General features: G+C 43.5%; 1 protein-coding gene across 1 annotated transcript in view; it reads right to left on the reverse strand.

Annotated features, from left to right (window-relative positions):
• Positions 1-15,983, reverse strand: part of pik3c3 (phosphatidylinositol 3-kinase catalytic subunit type 3) — a 129,401-nt gene that overhangs the window by 51,676 nt on the left and 61,742 nt on the right. Inside the window, exons 21-22 of the mRNA XM_031894940.1 lie at positions 14,945-15,019; positions 4,391-4,559 (exon numbers count right to left, since the gene is read on the reverse strand). Coding sequence (XP_031750800.1) covers positions 4,391-4,559; positions 14,945-15,019 — 244 coding nt within the window. The remainder of the gene's footprint in view (positions 1-4,390; positions 4,560-14,944; positions 15,020-15,983) is intronic.

Raw genomic sequence — 15,983 nt, forward strand, 5'->3', positions numbered from 1 at the left:
CTTCTGCCACTTTCCAGCTCTCAAAATGGGGGTCACTGACCCCGGCAGCCAAAAAATACCTATTGCTCGGTGAGGCTCCAGTTTTATTATTATTGTTCATTTTTATTACATATCTTTCTATGCAGCCCCTCTGCTATTCCTATTCCCATCTCTAATTTAAACCACTGCCTGGTTACTAGGGTAAAGGAAGACCCTAGCAACCAGATAGCTGCTAATATACCAAATGGAGAGAGAGCTGCTGGACAAAAAGCTAAATAACTGTAAAAACCATAAAGAAACATAAAATGAAGACCGATTAATAATATCTCAGAATATCAATGTCTATAGCATATTTTCAGCAGGGGTCCTCAAACTTTTTAAACAGGGGGCCAGTTCCCGGTCCCTCATACAGTTGGGGGGCCCCGACTATAGTTAGTACTTAAACTACAGGCCGCCCCCCGCCTCATTACACCGCTAACTTTCCCTTTAAAGTATGTTTTACTATGTTGTAGAGAGAGACAATCTGCAATTGGAAATGCTGCCAGGCAACTGTGTCCCCAATTTGCAAGAAGGCACACTCGTGAATTCTGGGGGGGGTATATAGCTGAATCTTTTGCAAAGGGTTTGTGGTTCACCCGGATCGTAAAATAGTGGATTCAGAGCATCCCTAGAAAAAAATGGCAGCAAATACTGGAAAAGATGCCGGGCAGACTTAAAAAATATTTAGCGCAACCATGTCCCCATATTGCGACGAAGCACACTCATGAATTCTGGGAAAAAAATGATGAATTGTGCTCGAAACTGCACTTTGCTCACTGCACTTGTGAAATCTATGCCTCTGGACGAACCGACTCCTTAAAATCACGTGTCTTTTTGTCACAAACACACAGAAGTTGAACATTGTTCCAACCCTTCCTTGTCCTAATTTGAATATGCAGATTCGGTTCGGTATTTGGCTGAATCTTATGCAAAGGGTTTGTGGTTCACCCGGATTGTAAAATAGTGGATTCGGTGCCTCCCTAGAAAAAAATTCCAGCAAATACTGGAAAAGATGCCGGGCAGATTAAAAAAAAAAAAAATATTTGGCACAACTGTGTCCCCAGTTTGCGACAAAGCACACTCGTGAATTCTGGGGAAAAAAAACATGGCGATTGAGCTCGAAACTGCACTTTGCTCACTGCACTTGTGGAATCCATGCCTCTGGCCGAACCAAATCCGAATCTGTAAAATCACTTGACTTTTGGTCAAACACAGAAGCTGAACATTGTTCCAACCCTTCCTTGTCCTAATTTGCATATGCAGATTCAGTTTGGTATTCAGCAGAATCTTTTGCAAACGACTTGGGGTTTGGTTGGATCTTGAAATAGTGGATTTGGTGCCTCCCCAGAATAAATGCCAACAAATATTGGAAATGATTCCAGGCAGACTTAAAAAAAAATTTAGCGCAACCGTGTCCCCATATTGCGACGAAGCACACTCATGAATTCTGGGAAAAAATTATAAATTGTGCTCGAAACTGCCCTTTGCTCACTGCATTTGCGGAATCCATGCCTCTGGCCGAACTGAATCCTTAAGATCATGTGACTTTTTGTCACATAAACGCGGAAGTTGAACATTGTTCCAACCCTTCCTTGTCCTAATTTGAATATGCAGATTTTCGGTATTTGGCTGAATCTTTTGCAAAGGGTTTGTGGTTCACCTGGATCGTAAAATAGTGGATTCGGTGCAAATACAGTGCAAATACTGGAAAAGATGCCGGGCAGATTAAAAAAAAATAAAAATATTCGGCAGAACTGTGTCCCCAGTTTGCGACAAAGCACACTCGTGAATTCTGGGGAAAAAAAAACATGGTGATTGAGCTCGAAACTGCACTTTGCTCACTGCACTTGTGAAATCCATGCCTCTGGCCGAATCAAATCCGAAATCACGTGACTTTTTGTCAAACACAGAAGCTGAACATTGTTCCAACCCTTCCTTGTCCTAATTTGCATATGCAGATTCGGTTTGGTATTCAGCAGAATCTTTTGCAAAGGACTTGGGGTTTGGTTGGATCTTGAAATAGTGGATTTGGTGCCTCCCTAGAATAAATGCCAACAAATATTGGAAATGATTCCAGGCAGACTTAAAAAAACATTTAGCGCAACCGTGTCCCCATATTGCGACGAAGCACACTCATGAATTCTGGGAAAAAATTATAAATTGTGCTCGAAACTGCACTTTGCTCACTGCACTTGCTGACATAATTGAGCCCTAATAAGTTTCGGTATGAAGCTTTTTGGAGAGACCCTGAAGCTGTGAGAATTTCTGAAAATAAATGATATTTCCTGCACGCAAGTACACAGAGGACTAATAATTATTACATTCATTAACGGATGGAGAGTTCTTGGGTTTTCTCTACTGCATTTCGGAATATACTTAAAGAGCGGAGAGCTAATTATTTTGCTTCTTCTACTGTAATTGCCGAAGAGCGGAGGAACATTAGGAAATTCTACTTATCTTATTTTTTTTAACCATTCAACAGATTTCGAAGATTAGGATTTTATAGGAGACATTTTGCAGATACAGCAGGATAAACCCTAAAGTGCTTAAGGGGCTTCAACCACAGGCAAATAATGAACTAATTCCGCTGAAGTACATTTTGCAATTTGATGGCTTTCGTCCTCTTGGGACGTTCCGAGGCCCAAGGTGGTCATGTAGGTGGCCCAAGATTTAATTAAAAATTGCCTTCATGGATTGTAAAAAATGTAGCCATGAAATTAAGACACATTACACTTGAGCTCCAGAGGGACGCTGGGACTTTAATCTTCCATTAGAATGAAACAAAAGCGTTTAATGGAAAAAATAATGTGTAATAATGTGTTGCGAGTCTCTCACCTAAAGTCCCAACTTGAAGTTGGTCTTCAACCCTTCTCCTTGTCAGAAGAATATAATTCAGAATGTCATGCTGTAAGTCCAAGGGGCCAAAATGAAGCTTGAGGTGGATGAGGAGAATATGTTTTACCCCCCCCCCCCAGATAATAATAAAACTAAAATGAAAATGTACAGGGGGAGTGGCCTAACCAATTATTATTACTAGTGGTGTGGAGCGCTGATTGAAAATACCAATGGTCACTTTGTTTTCTAGATATAATGAGTGCCACCTTGAGGTTCCAGGTTAGCAATTAGAGTCAAAGGGTAGTGCCTAACAATTGGGCACCCCCAATGAATTGTGTTCCATTTTCCATTGCATTTTAGTCTCTTCTGACTGAAAAGTAAGATGACTGATCTCAATGTGTCCCCTTGCTGTTCCCAAAGAGAGAGATTTGGCCAGTTAAATTATGCTAAAGTTGATTGGCCAAGACGGAAAAAACATAATCATGTATTATCATTTTGGGTACAGGTATGGGATCAATTATCCGGATTACTGTTATGCAAAAAGCGTCAAATTATGGGAAGGCCGTCTCCCATAAACTCCAGTTTAATCAAACAATTTACATTTTTTTTTTTTAAATGATTCCCTTTTCTCTGTAATAATAAAACAGTACCTGTACTTGATCCCAACTAAGATATAATTGCCCCTTATTGGGGGCAGAACAGCCCTATTGGGTTTATTTCATGGTTAAATGATTCCCTTTTCTCTGTAATAATAAAACAGTACCTGTACTTGATCCCAACTAAGATATAATTACCCCTTATTGGGGCAGAACAGCCCTATTGGGTTTATTTAATGGTTAAATGATTCCCTTTTCTCTGTAATAATAAAACAGCACCTGTACTTGATCCCAACTAAGATATAATTACCCCTTATTGGGGCAGAACAGCCCTATTGGGTTTATTTAATGGTTAAATGATTCCCTTTTCTCTGTAATAATAAAACAGTACCTGTACTTGATCCCAACTAAGATATAATTACCCCTTATTGGGGCAGAACAGCCCTATTGGGTTTATTTCATGGTTAAATGATTCCCTTTTCTCTGTAATAATAAAACAGTACCTGTACTTGATCCCAACTAAGATATAATTACCCCTTATTGGGGCAGAACAGTCCTATTGGGTTTATTTACTGGTTAAATGATTCCCTTTTCTCTGTAATAATAAAACAGTACCTGTACCTGATCCCAACTAAGATATAATTACCCCTTATTGGGGCAGAACAGCCCTATTGGGTTTATTTAATGGTTAAATGATTCCCTTTTCTCTGTAATAATAAAACAGTACCTGTACTTGATCCCAACTAAGATATAATTACCCCTTATTGGGGCAGAACAGCCCTATTGGGTTTATTTAATGGTTAAATGATTCCCTTTTCTCCGTAATTATAAAACAGTACCTGTACTGATTTAGATGGAGCTATAGTTAAGGCATTTACTGATACAAACACACACCACAAAAGCCCCTTGCTCATAACACATGCAGGCAGAACTGTAAGTACCTGCGGAGGTGCAAGAATGCGGTGTAACACTGTTTGCGAAACGCCTGGTACTGCTCACTCTGTGTCCCTCCCATTCCTTCCACCATTTCTTTGTTCAGTTTCATCGGCGGCGGTAGGGGCTTAGGGTCTCTTCCCAGAATGTATCCAAAATCAATGTGGAACAGTTTTCCTGCAAAAAGAAACAGAAATGTGTAAATATTTAATTGCCAATCCTGAAAATGCTACTCTTTGGTAAAGGGGAAGAGCCCCACACAACACAGAAACCCCTAATATCCCTATCCCTGTAATCTGTTCCTTCAAAGAGTATAAATAAATACCATTTTTATATGCTGAAATCCAGCTGCAAAACAGTTCTTCCCTTTCTGCATCATGTGAAATCCTGGCAGGGGAGGAGGGACTAAAACACTGATGTTACAAACTGTAACAACTTCTCCACAGCTTACAGACAGCATATCAAACATTCTTTTTTTGCCGAAAACAAATGGAATTGTGACTCGCAGAACCGACGTGTGAATTCTCCGTCTCTTTGTAGAGAACGCTGAAGCCCAGACAAAGAGAGAAGGCAGCGGAGCCACTGAGGAGACGACCATGCTGAGTCCATTCGGGAAGAGATACAAAGAAAGGACCAGGGTAAAGTTAAGAACTAATCGGTGAATGCCCTAAGCATATATATATATATATATATATATATATTATTTATCTGCTTCGTCATTGTACAAAGTTGTTGCGCTTCTATTATTTCCTGCTGAGTAGATTGCAGCGAGGTAACGTAGGCAAGATATACAGACAGCGAAATCAATAGCAACTGGTGGTTTGTACTATGGGAATGGACTTCAGTAGAAACAAATAAATAACAGCGAGCTTATCGTCCAGTTAGGTTTGACAAGGAGCACTTGTTATTTTTTGCTGTCAATTTTTAAGCTTCAATACATAAATGAGTTATGGCAGTTGGTATGTTATTGTTTTGTTCCAGCTTACAGACATGCCAACCTGGATCCAATTGGATCTGGGAGTATCTTGGCCATGCCTGGCCCACCCTATCTCCCAACCAGTTCCATGTCGGAGGACTTTGACAATTCTGTGCCTATCAATGGTGCAGGTAAGTTAGATTTCAGGTGCACATTGCTAACACTGGGTGACGGACCTATTACTGTGGGTGACCAGAAGAGGGGACTTAAACCAGGATGATTTACAAAAAAAATGTGGGTGAGTTGCTTCAGTTTAAAGCTGGCCATACCCGGGGGGGATATTGAAGGCCAGGGATCCCCAACCTTTCTTACTTGTGAGCAACAGTCAAATGTAAAAAGACTTGGAGAGCAACACAAGCACCATAAAAGTTCATGGAGGAGCCAAATAAGGGCTGTGATTGGCTATTAGGGGCCTCTATGCACCCTATCAGCTTACAGGGGCTTTATTTGGTAGGAAATCTTGTTTTTATTCAACCAAAACTTGCCCCCAAGTCAGGAATTCAAAAATAACTCCCTGGTTTGGGGGCACTGAGAGCAACACCCAAGGGGTTGGGGAGCAACATGTTGCCCCTGAGCCACTGGTTGGGGATCACTGTTGTAAGCAATTGTCGCTAACTTACTGGCCTGTGTATAGAGCCAAAACGTAGAGATCTCTAGCTCAGCTTCCAACGTCAAGGCTGTAATAATCCTATTGGGAGAGAATTGCATTGGGTGGCGGATGCTTGTTTTAACACATAGGGCCTGGTTTATCAAAAGTCCAAATTTCAGACTTTTAAAAGTACTTTTGGGAAAAATTCGGATGAAATATGAAAATTCCTGATGTGCGTTTAATTGCATGAAAATTCGAATCGTGGTTGTACAAATATATCATGGTACAATCCGAAAGTTACCACATTTTTGTATCCGAACGATCATAAACGGCGCAAAAACCTTTCTGACTTTGATCCTTCTGTGCATGATTTTGGAAGCCTCCCATAGGGCTCAATGGCACTCTGCAGCTCCAACCCGGCCCGAGGAAAGTCTCCCATAGGGCTCAATAGCACTCTGCAGCTCCAACCCGGCCCAAGGAAAGTCTCCCATAGGGCTCAATGGCACTCTGCAGCTCCAACCCGGCCCAAGGAAAGTCTCCCATAGGTCTCAATAGCACTCTGCAGCTCCAACCCGGCCCAAGGAAAGTCTCCCATAGGGCTCAATGGCACTCTGCAGCTCCAACCCGGCCCAAGGAAAGTCTCCCATAGGGCTCAATGGCACTCTGCAGCTCCAACCCGGCCCAAGGAAAGTCTCCCATAGGGCTCAATGGCACTCTGCAGCTCCAACCCGGCCCAAGGAAAGTCTCCCATAGGGCTCAATGGCACTCTGCAGCTACAACCCGGCCCAAGGAAAGCCTCCCATAGGGCTCAATGGCACTCTGCAGCTCCAACCCGACCCAAGGAAAGCCTCCCATAGGGCTCAATGGCACTCTGCAGCTCCAACCCGGCCCAAGGAAAGCCTCCCATAGGGCTCAATGGCACTCTGCAGCTCCAACCCGGCCCAAGGAAAGTCTCCCATAGGGCTCAATGGCACTCTGCAGCTCCAACCCGGCCCAAGGAAAGTCTCCCATAGGGCTCAATGGCACTCTGCAGCTCCAACCCGGCCCAAGGAAAGTCTCCCATAGGGCTCAATGGCACTCTGCAGCTTCCAACCCGGCCCAAGGAAAGTCTCCCATAGGGCTCAATGGCACTCTGCAGCTCCAACCCGGCCCAAGGAAAGTCTCCCATAGGGCTCAATGGCACTCTGCAGCTCCAACCCGGCCCAAGGAAAGCCTCCCATAGGGCTCAATGGCACTCTGGCAGCTCCAACCCGGCCCAAGGAAAGTCTCCCATAGGGCTCAATGGCACTCTGCAGCTCCAACCCGGCCCAAGGAAAGCCTCCCATAGGGCTCAATGGCACTCTGCAGCTCCAACCCGGCCCAAGGAAAGTCTCCCATAGGGCTCAATGGCACTCTGCAGCTCCAACCCGGCCCCAAGGAAAGTCTCCCATAGGGCTCAATGGCACTCTGCAGCTCCAACCCGGCCCAAGGAAAGTCTCCCATAGGGCTCAATGGCACTCTGCAGCTCCAACCCGGCCCAAGGAAAGTCTCCCATAGGGCTCAATGGCACTCTGCAGCTCCAACCCGGCCCAAGGAAAGTCTCCCATAGGGCTAATGGCACTCTGCAGCTCCAACCCGGCCCAAGGAAAAGTCTCCCCAATAGGGCTCAACGGCACTCTGCAGCTTCCAACCCGGCCCAAGGAAAGCCTCCCATAGGGCTCAATGGCACTCTGCAGCTCCAACCCGGCCCAAGGAAAGTCTCCCATAGGGCTCAATGGCACTCTGCAGCTCCAACCCGGCCCAAGGAAGTCTCCCATAGGGCTCAATGGCACTCTGCAGCTCCAACCCGGCCAAGGAAAGCCTCCCATAGGGCTCAATGGCACTCTGCAGCTCCAACCCAACCCAAGGAAAGCCTCCCATAGGGCTCAATGGCACTCTGCAGCTCCAACCCGGCCCAAGGAAAGCCTCCCATAGGGCTCAATGGCACTCTGCAGCTCCAACCCGGCCCAAGGAAAGTCTCCCATAGGGCTCAAATGGCACTCTGCAGCTCCAACCCGGCCCAAGGAAAGTCTCCCATAGGGCTCAATGGCACTCTGCAGCTCCAACCCGGCCCAAGGAAAGTCTCCCATAGGGCTCAATGGCACTCTGCAGCTCCAACCCGGCGCAAGGAAAGCATCCTATAGGGCTCAATGGCACTCTGCAGCTCCAACCCAGCCCAAGGAAAGTCTCCCATAGGGCTCAATGGCACTCTGCAGCTCCAACCCGGCCCAAGGAAAGTCTCCCATAGGGCTCAATGGCACTCTGCAGCTCCAACCCGGCCCAAGGAAAGTCTCCCATAGGGCTCAATGGCACTCTGCAGCTCCAACCCGGCGCAAGGAAAGCCACCATACCGAAGCTTGAATGAATCTGAAACTTTCATACTCGTCGCACAAATTGTCGCAAAGAATGAAAAAGTTGCGGAAATTAACAAAAACAAAAAATCGCCATTGGCAGATTGTTTCGGCAATCGGATGAAAAAATTCACTGCGGAAAAATTTGCCGTGCATCCAAAAATTGTCACAACAATAGTCGTACGTCCAAAATTGGCGTAAGAATAGTCACAAGAATAGTTGCGAAAAGGTAATCATTTAACCATGAAATAAACCCAATAGGGCTGTTCTGCCCCAATAAGGGGTAATTATATCTTAGTTGGGATCAAGTACAGGTACTGTTTTATTATTACAGAGAAAAGGGAATCATTTAACCATTAAATAAACCCAATAGGGCTGTTCTGCCCCAATAAGGGGTAATTATATCTTAGTTGGGATCAAGTACAGGTACTGTTTTATTATTACAGAGAAAAGGGAATCATTTAACCATGAAATAAACCCAATAGGGCTGTTCTGCCCCAATAAGGGGTAATTATATCTTAGTTGGGATCAAGTACAGGTACTGTTTTATTATTACAGAGAAAAGGGAATCATTTAACCATTAAATAAACCCAATAGGGCTGTTCTGCCCCAATAAGGGGTAATTATATCTTAGTTGGGATCAAGTACAGGTACTGTTTTATTATTACAGAGAAAAGGGAATCATTTAACCATTAAATAAACCCAATAGGGCTGTTTTGCCCCAATAAGGGGTAATTATATCTTAGTTGGGATCAAGTACAGGTACTGTTTTATTATTACAGAGAAAAGGGAATCATTTAACCATTAAATAAACCCAATAGGGCTGTTCTGCCCCAATAAGGGGTAATTATATCTTAGCTGGGATCAAGTACAGGTACTGTTTTATTATTACAGAGAAAAGGGAATCATTTAACCATTAAATAAACCCAATAGGGCTGTTCTGCCCCAATAAGGGGTAATTATATCTTAGTTGGGATCAAGTACAGGTACTGTTTTATTATTACAGAGAAAAGGGAATCATTTAACCATTAAATAAACCCAATAGGGCTGTTCTGCCCCCAATAAGGGGTAATTATATCTTAGCTGGGATCAAGTACAGGTACTGTTTTATTATTACAGAGAAAAGGGGACCATTTAACCATTAAATAAACCCAATAGGGCTGTTCTGCCCCCAATAAGGGGTAATTATATCTTAGCTGGGATCAAGTACAGGTACTGTTTTATTATTACAGAGAAAAAGGAAATCAGCTTTAAAATTCTGAATTATTTGATTAAAATGGAGTCTATGGGAGACAGGCTTTCCATAATTCGGAGTTTCTGGATAACGGGTTTCCGGATAAGGGATCCCATACCTGTATTGCTCTTACCAACTTTTTAGTCATTTTTTAGTCCCATACACGAAAAGCGACGCAGAAAAAAGTAAACGTTTGTCATTCCGGGATCAGACTTTACGCCGCTGCTTACACATTTGCCCTAGAGCCCCTTTATAGAGTTATCCAGGCTCCCCCTGGAACATCAGCACTTTCAAATGCCACCGACATCAGATGGAAGAGACAAGGCTTCCGAGGTCTAATGTCACAGCCATTCTTTCCCAGGCAAGAGCGCTCGCACAAAGACACTTATCAACCGGGACATCTTGCTTTATTATTCATATCTCATCCTCCCAGGCAACGGACCGAGTGGTTTCATCCATCCTTCCCCGTGCCCATTTTCCTTCAAAGTTTAGAAATAGTGGAAACGCATACAGTCCATCAAAATAAGCAGGTTCACTTTCTGGCCCAGAGAGTTATTCTACAAATTTCAAGAAATGGAAAATTGTTGCAGTTTGTGGAGGTATGACTACCATATTCATCATGGCTAGCCATAGGTATTATGGCGACCTGGGCATTGTAGTAATATAATAAAGTAATATAGCTGCCATTCAGGACATACCCACTGGCCGATGCTCAACATCACTCTGTTTTGAACTGTTTTGTGTGCTATAAGTGTATATGCAGAGGGAAAATGGTGGGTGCCCTCCTTCCTATAGAGTAGCAGAGGATTTGCACCTTGAAGGGCAAACTTGTAAAATGTAAACCTCATAGCCAATATAATGACCAGTCGCCTGAGTGCCTGAGCTTTCAGAAGGAGCCAGCGCTACACATTAGAACTGCTTTCAGCTAACCTATTGTTTCTCCTACTCCCATGTAACTGGAGGAGTCCCAAGCCGGACTTGGATTTCTTACTATTGAGTGCTATTCTGATACCTACTGGGAGCTGCTATCTTGCTCCCTTCCCATTGTTCTGCTGATCGGCTGCTGGGGGGGAGGGGGGGATATCACTCCAACTTGCAGCGCAGCAGTAAAGTGTGCCTGAGTCTGAGCTTTCAGAAGGAGCCAGCACTACACATTAGAACTGCTTTCAGCTAACCTATTGTTTCTTCTACTCTCATGTAACTGGAGGAGTCCCAAGCCGGACTTGGATTTCTTACTATTGAGTGCTATTCGGATACCTACTGGGAGCTGCTATCTTGCTCCCTTCCCATTGTTCTGATCGGCTGCTGGGTGAGGGGGGGGGGGGGGGATATAACTCCAACTTGCAGCGCAGCAGTAAAGTGTGACTGAAGTTTATCAGAACACAGGTCACATGGCTGTGGCACCTTGGGAAATGAAGAATATGGCTAGCCCCGTGTGACATTTAAAAATTAAATATAAAAAAATATCTGGTATTCAGTCAATATGAGACAAAGTGTGTGTCTTTGTGTGTATAGTAAGAGATACACACTTTTAAGTGGATTTTACTGTAGTCAATCTCTCTTCTAACTTTGTGACTTTTTCATGGCCTTTAGATAAAGTCCAAGAAAGCAATGAACAAAAGGTGATACCGTAGTTGCAATTCAGAGTTGGAACACACACAACGCTATATAAGATTCTAGTATCACTTATAAACCAACAACAAGCTCCAAAGCTCTTATTAGTATTGCATACAATGACTCAAAAAGCCAGATGGATAAACCCACATTGATCCATTCTCTATAGTGTGGCAGGAATTACAAATGATATCCGTCACGGTAGAGCAAGAAAAAAGTTTTGTGTGGGGAAAGCAGTAACTCTAGGTGCTGTGCTCAATATGTGCTAAAGTACGATGCCAAGTGTTACCTCATAGTTACAAAGTGCTCAAAGATCATCAACTGTGGAGAAGGGTTTATCCAGTGGAAGTAAATTGTTGAAGACGTTTCACTTCTCATCTGAGCAGCTTCTTCAGTTCAATTGACTGGTACTGGGAAGTCCTCGGCATATGTACTCTTCCACTAATCCAATCACAATGTTGCAATGTGCACATTCAACCGAAACTCACAGAGGATGCCGTGGGGTTACTGTGATAGGATTATCAGGTGTCATGGAACTCATAGAGACAGGTGTTACTTGTATGAGTTGTATGAATTGATTTTGTTGTGAAACTGCTGGGGTAAAGATGTGAGAATAGCATTGTATGTAGCAGACAAATGGTGTTGAAGGCCCCCGCCTCTGTTTAGAGATGGTTTCTCTACCTTAACATGAATAGCCCCTGTCACGCCTCATTTAAACCATGAACATTGCTATATCCAAAGGCGTGTCCCTTGTCTTAATGGTGTAGAATGACTGCTGACGCTTACCCTGTAGAGTTCGCCCTCCTATGCTGAGCCATTTGCTTGGTGACCAGTTGCTTTGTCTCCCCAATGTATAGATTTGTGCACTCCTCAATACCATTGCTTTGTTATTCTTTCCTTGTTGGATCCTTCAGCTGTACCAGTTTCTGTCTCAGTGTGCCAGTGTGTTGCTAGGTTGGAAAAACACAGGGATGTGGTGTTTGTTGAAAATCCTGCGGAGTTTCTCGGAGAGTCCAACTACATGTGGAATGACTATACTGTGCCTACTCTGTGTCTCAGGATGGACATTTTTTGGGGTTCGTGTTGGGCTTAGTTGCTGTTTTGACAAAAACCCAGTCTGGGTAGCCACAGGCTTTCAATGCTCCTCTGAGATGTTTGTGCTCCTTGTCTCTGGACTCAGTATCACTTTCCAACCTGTGGTGCACCTTGTTTATGTTCCAGTCAATGGTGGGAATCGAACAACAGATATTGATCCGAATGAGTGGGTTTCCTGTATACTATTATTGTTATGTTCTTCTGGATGGATATCAAATGGCAACGGATATGAAAAGGCAATGGACTTCGTTCCTTGAGAACTTGATGTTATGTTCCACCGAGTTAATGTGTCCCTTAAAGGCCGCCACTTTGTGAGATCTGGTTTTAACCAAAGTGTCATCCATTCTACTGGATATACCATGACCTGAATGAATGAATGAAAACCTTCACAGACATGTGGAGAAGGGTAACATGCAGCGTATAGGGTGCACCACGGTTATATATGAAGGCTGTGCCTTGTGTGTCTTTGTAACTTTTACCCTGGGCAGAGTTTTTAGAACCCAATTCTCATTGGCTGATTATGTCTCAGCAATTATATAACCAGCTGGTTCAGCTCATTCACCCTATGTCTCATTGTGTGAGTTCCTGTGCAGTTATCCTTGGATTCCTTCTCCAGATTTTGTTCTGCCATGCTTCTAGTCCTTCAAAAACCTTGAAATTGAGAACGTTGATAAATGGGCCTCTATATATGCACAGAAAGTAGACTTTATACTGTTGGTAAGCTATGAGGTAATATATAAAGATTGGAGCCAAATCCATCATAATTGAATACCAACTCATGTATTCCGGTACTGTACTGGTATTCATTCATAGGCATTTTTGTCCAAAACATTGTTATCACTTTCTCTCACTATTTCATCTGATGCATTCAAATAATTCTATCATTCTACAATATATCTCATTAATAACTGATATTCAGTTATACATATTCTCATCATGCTATCCCACACTTACAGGTCCTGCAGGGGCCTGGTCTGGCAGACCCATAACTTGACATTATGGGAACAAGTTAAGGATTAGATTTTCAGCCGAACACTCAACCACTTTGCCGTTATTCCACAGGTACCCAACCCAATGCAGGAAACTACGCCACAGTCACCCAATAGTACATCACACATTGAAATAAAGCTTTTCCACAGAACCATTCCATTCCATCGAGTGCGTTCCCACATTGCACTAAAGAAACAATCACGATCAACCTCCAGGTAAATATGATGTTTGCATTAGAGGTACTCAGTATTGCAGCATGAAATAACACATATTAATACTAATAGCAACAACACAACATGATATAATAAACATTCATTACACTTATATAGCAGGTTATATATTTACTTATCCATGCAAAAGGTTCACAAGACAACTGAAGGCCGTAGCTCGGAGTGTAACTGTGGATTTCCACTGCCCTCTGCTGTAGCACCAGCATAACCACAACATCAAGGAAATTCAGTAAGAACTACAATAACATTGCAGGGAAACAAAAAGGCTGAGCTACTGCAATTCAAAGCAAAATTCCCTATACTTTCTGCGCTGCTAGTTCCGAGCCCTGAAACAATGCAGCAGTTCTTCCTAATTCTGTTAATCAGTTGGGTTCTGATATATTATTCAAAAGTCTAGAACAAGGGTCCCCAACCTTTTTCGCACCAAGGCCCGGTAGGAGGCAAAAAAAAATTTCCACGGACCAGGGCAAAAGGGGGGGGGGGGGGGCGCGGCGAGGCACAAACTTCAGGCGCGTTATACATGCAACGCGCTGGGGGCGGGTGGGTGGTTGCGCATTATACATGCGACGAGCTGGGCTTGATCGCTCCTTTAGGTGTGCGTTGCATGGTTTTTCTACGCTGCGGGAACTGATGCGGCCCACTGCCATGCCGTCCACGGCCCCGCGGTTGGGGACCCCTGGTCTAGAACAATAGTGTAGAAAAATAGGACGTGACTGAGATTTGGTTTTCAGTAGCAACAACTTATTTCCAAAAATATCACCCAAATTGTGATGATCCATTCATTTGTAGGAAATGTTTGAAGGAAAACCCAAGTGTTGAAATTAGGGATGCACTGAATCCAGGATTCGGTTCGGTATTTGGCAAGGTTCAGTTCGGCCGAATCCACGGCCCTGGCCAAACCGATCTGAATCCTAATTTGAAACCCTTCCCAATCCTAATTAGCATGTGCTTATTAGGATTTGAATTCGGTTCGGTATTCGGCCGAATCCGTCGGAGTGGGTTTGGGGGTTCGGCTGAACCCAAAAAAATGGGTTTGGTGCATCCCAGGTTGAAATGGATCAAGCACATCTTCTTGTCACATTTCCATCATCGTTTCTCTATCTTCTGCCCTCCTTCTCATCCCTTTTTCTCAATTATCTATTTTTTTATAGAAAAACGTATGTTGAATACACCTTCTATCAAGTAAAGGTAAAAAAGGTAAGTAAATTTTGATAAAGAAGGAGCGGGATCAGCAGTAGGGCTTTATACCGATGCAGAGACACCCTAGCTACCTACTTTGACCAAAATATTGAATGTATGTTGAATCTTTGTAAGCTATATCACCTTGAAAGCTTCTAAATTGATTCTACAATAAAAAATATAAGTTAAAAAAAGTAATGGATAAAGCACCACCATTCTTATGGAACCTTTGCTATCTTTATATCCACATACAATTTATGAAATGATACATAAAACATCACCGTACCTGTTTTGGTTAGCAAGAGGTTGTCCAGATGTCGGTCTCCAACTCCGAGGATATACGTAATGACACAGTAACCAGCTGCAAAACACAGAAACGCGGTACTGTAAGGATGGGACTTCAGACTTAACGAATGGGGGGCATCCGGGCACTCCAAAGGGTTCCACAAGGGCCTCAAAGTCTTTATTGGAAAAATATATTAAAGGTTTAGCATCTTTGGGGGCCCTGTGCATTTATGTGCCTCACTGGTATTTAGTCATGACTATTTTTCTCCTGTTTTGTGGCCCTTGTGGAATCCTTCAGAGTGCTTGGATCCCCCCAATTGCTAATGCTGGTTATCCACTTTCTGAGCTGAGAGTCTAGGGCTGGTGCACTTGGATAGTTGTTTGACGTGGTGAGTGCCTTTCTACTGAGCCCTGTTTTATTTCATTTGACTTCAGACTTAAATTTCCACAACATGCGTGGCCCAACAGTTGATACACACGTGTATTTTGGGCCATGGCATGCTACCTGTTTACATAAAACCTACAATATTACATTCTGCCTGTCCAGTGATGTAGAGTACAGAAGTAAACTCAAATGAAAACAACAAAGAAAAGTCCGGGTAAGACCACAGAAGGGCAGTGGAGGCCATGGACATGTCAGGGCACAAGGGCTAGTATCTGCAGGATGTCATATGTGAAACTTATATGCAGAACTACATATAGTTATGGAGGCATTGCTCATTGGGTCTACATCACTGGACAATATTACATTCTGCATGTCCAGTGATGTAGACCCAATGAGCAAAGAAGAAGGCGTGGGTGGAGAGTACAGAAGTAGACTCAAATGAAAACAACAAAGAAAAGTCCAGGTGAGACCACAGAAGGGCAGTGGAGGCCATGTACATGTCAAGGCACAAGGGCTAGTATCTGCAGGATGTCATATGTGAAACTTATATGCAGAACTACACATAGTTATGAAGGCATTGCTCATTGGGTCTACATCACTGGACAATATTACATTCTGCATGTCCAGTGATGTAGATCCAATGAGCAAAGAAGAA

Source organism: Xenopus tropicalis, chromosome 1 (assembly GCF_000004195.4).
Source record: "Xenopus tropicalis strain Nigerian chromosome 1, UCB_Xtro_10.0, whole genome shotgun sequence".
Taxonomy (NCBI): Eukaryota; Metazoa; Chordata; class Amphibia; order Anura; family Pipidae; genus Xenopus; species Xenopus tropicalis.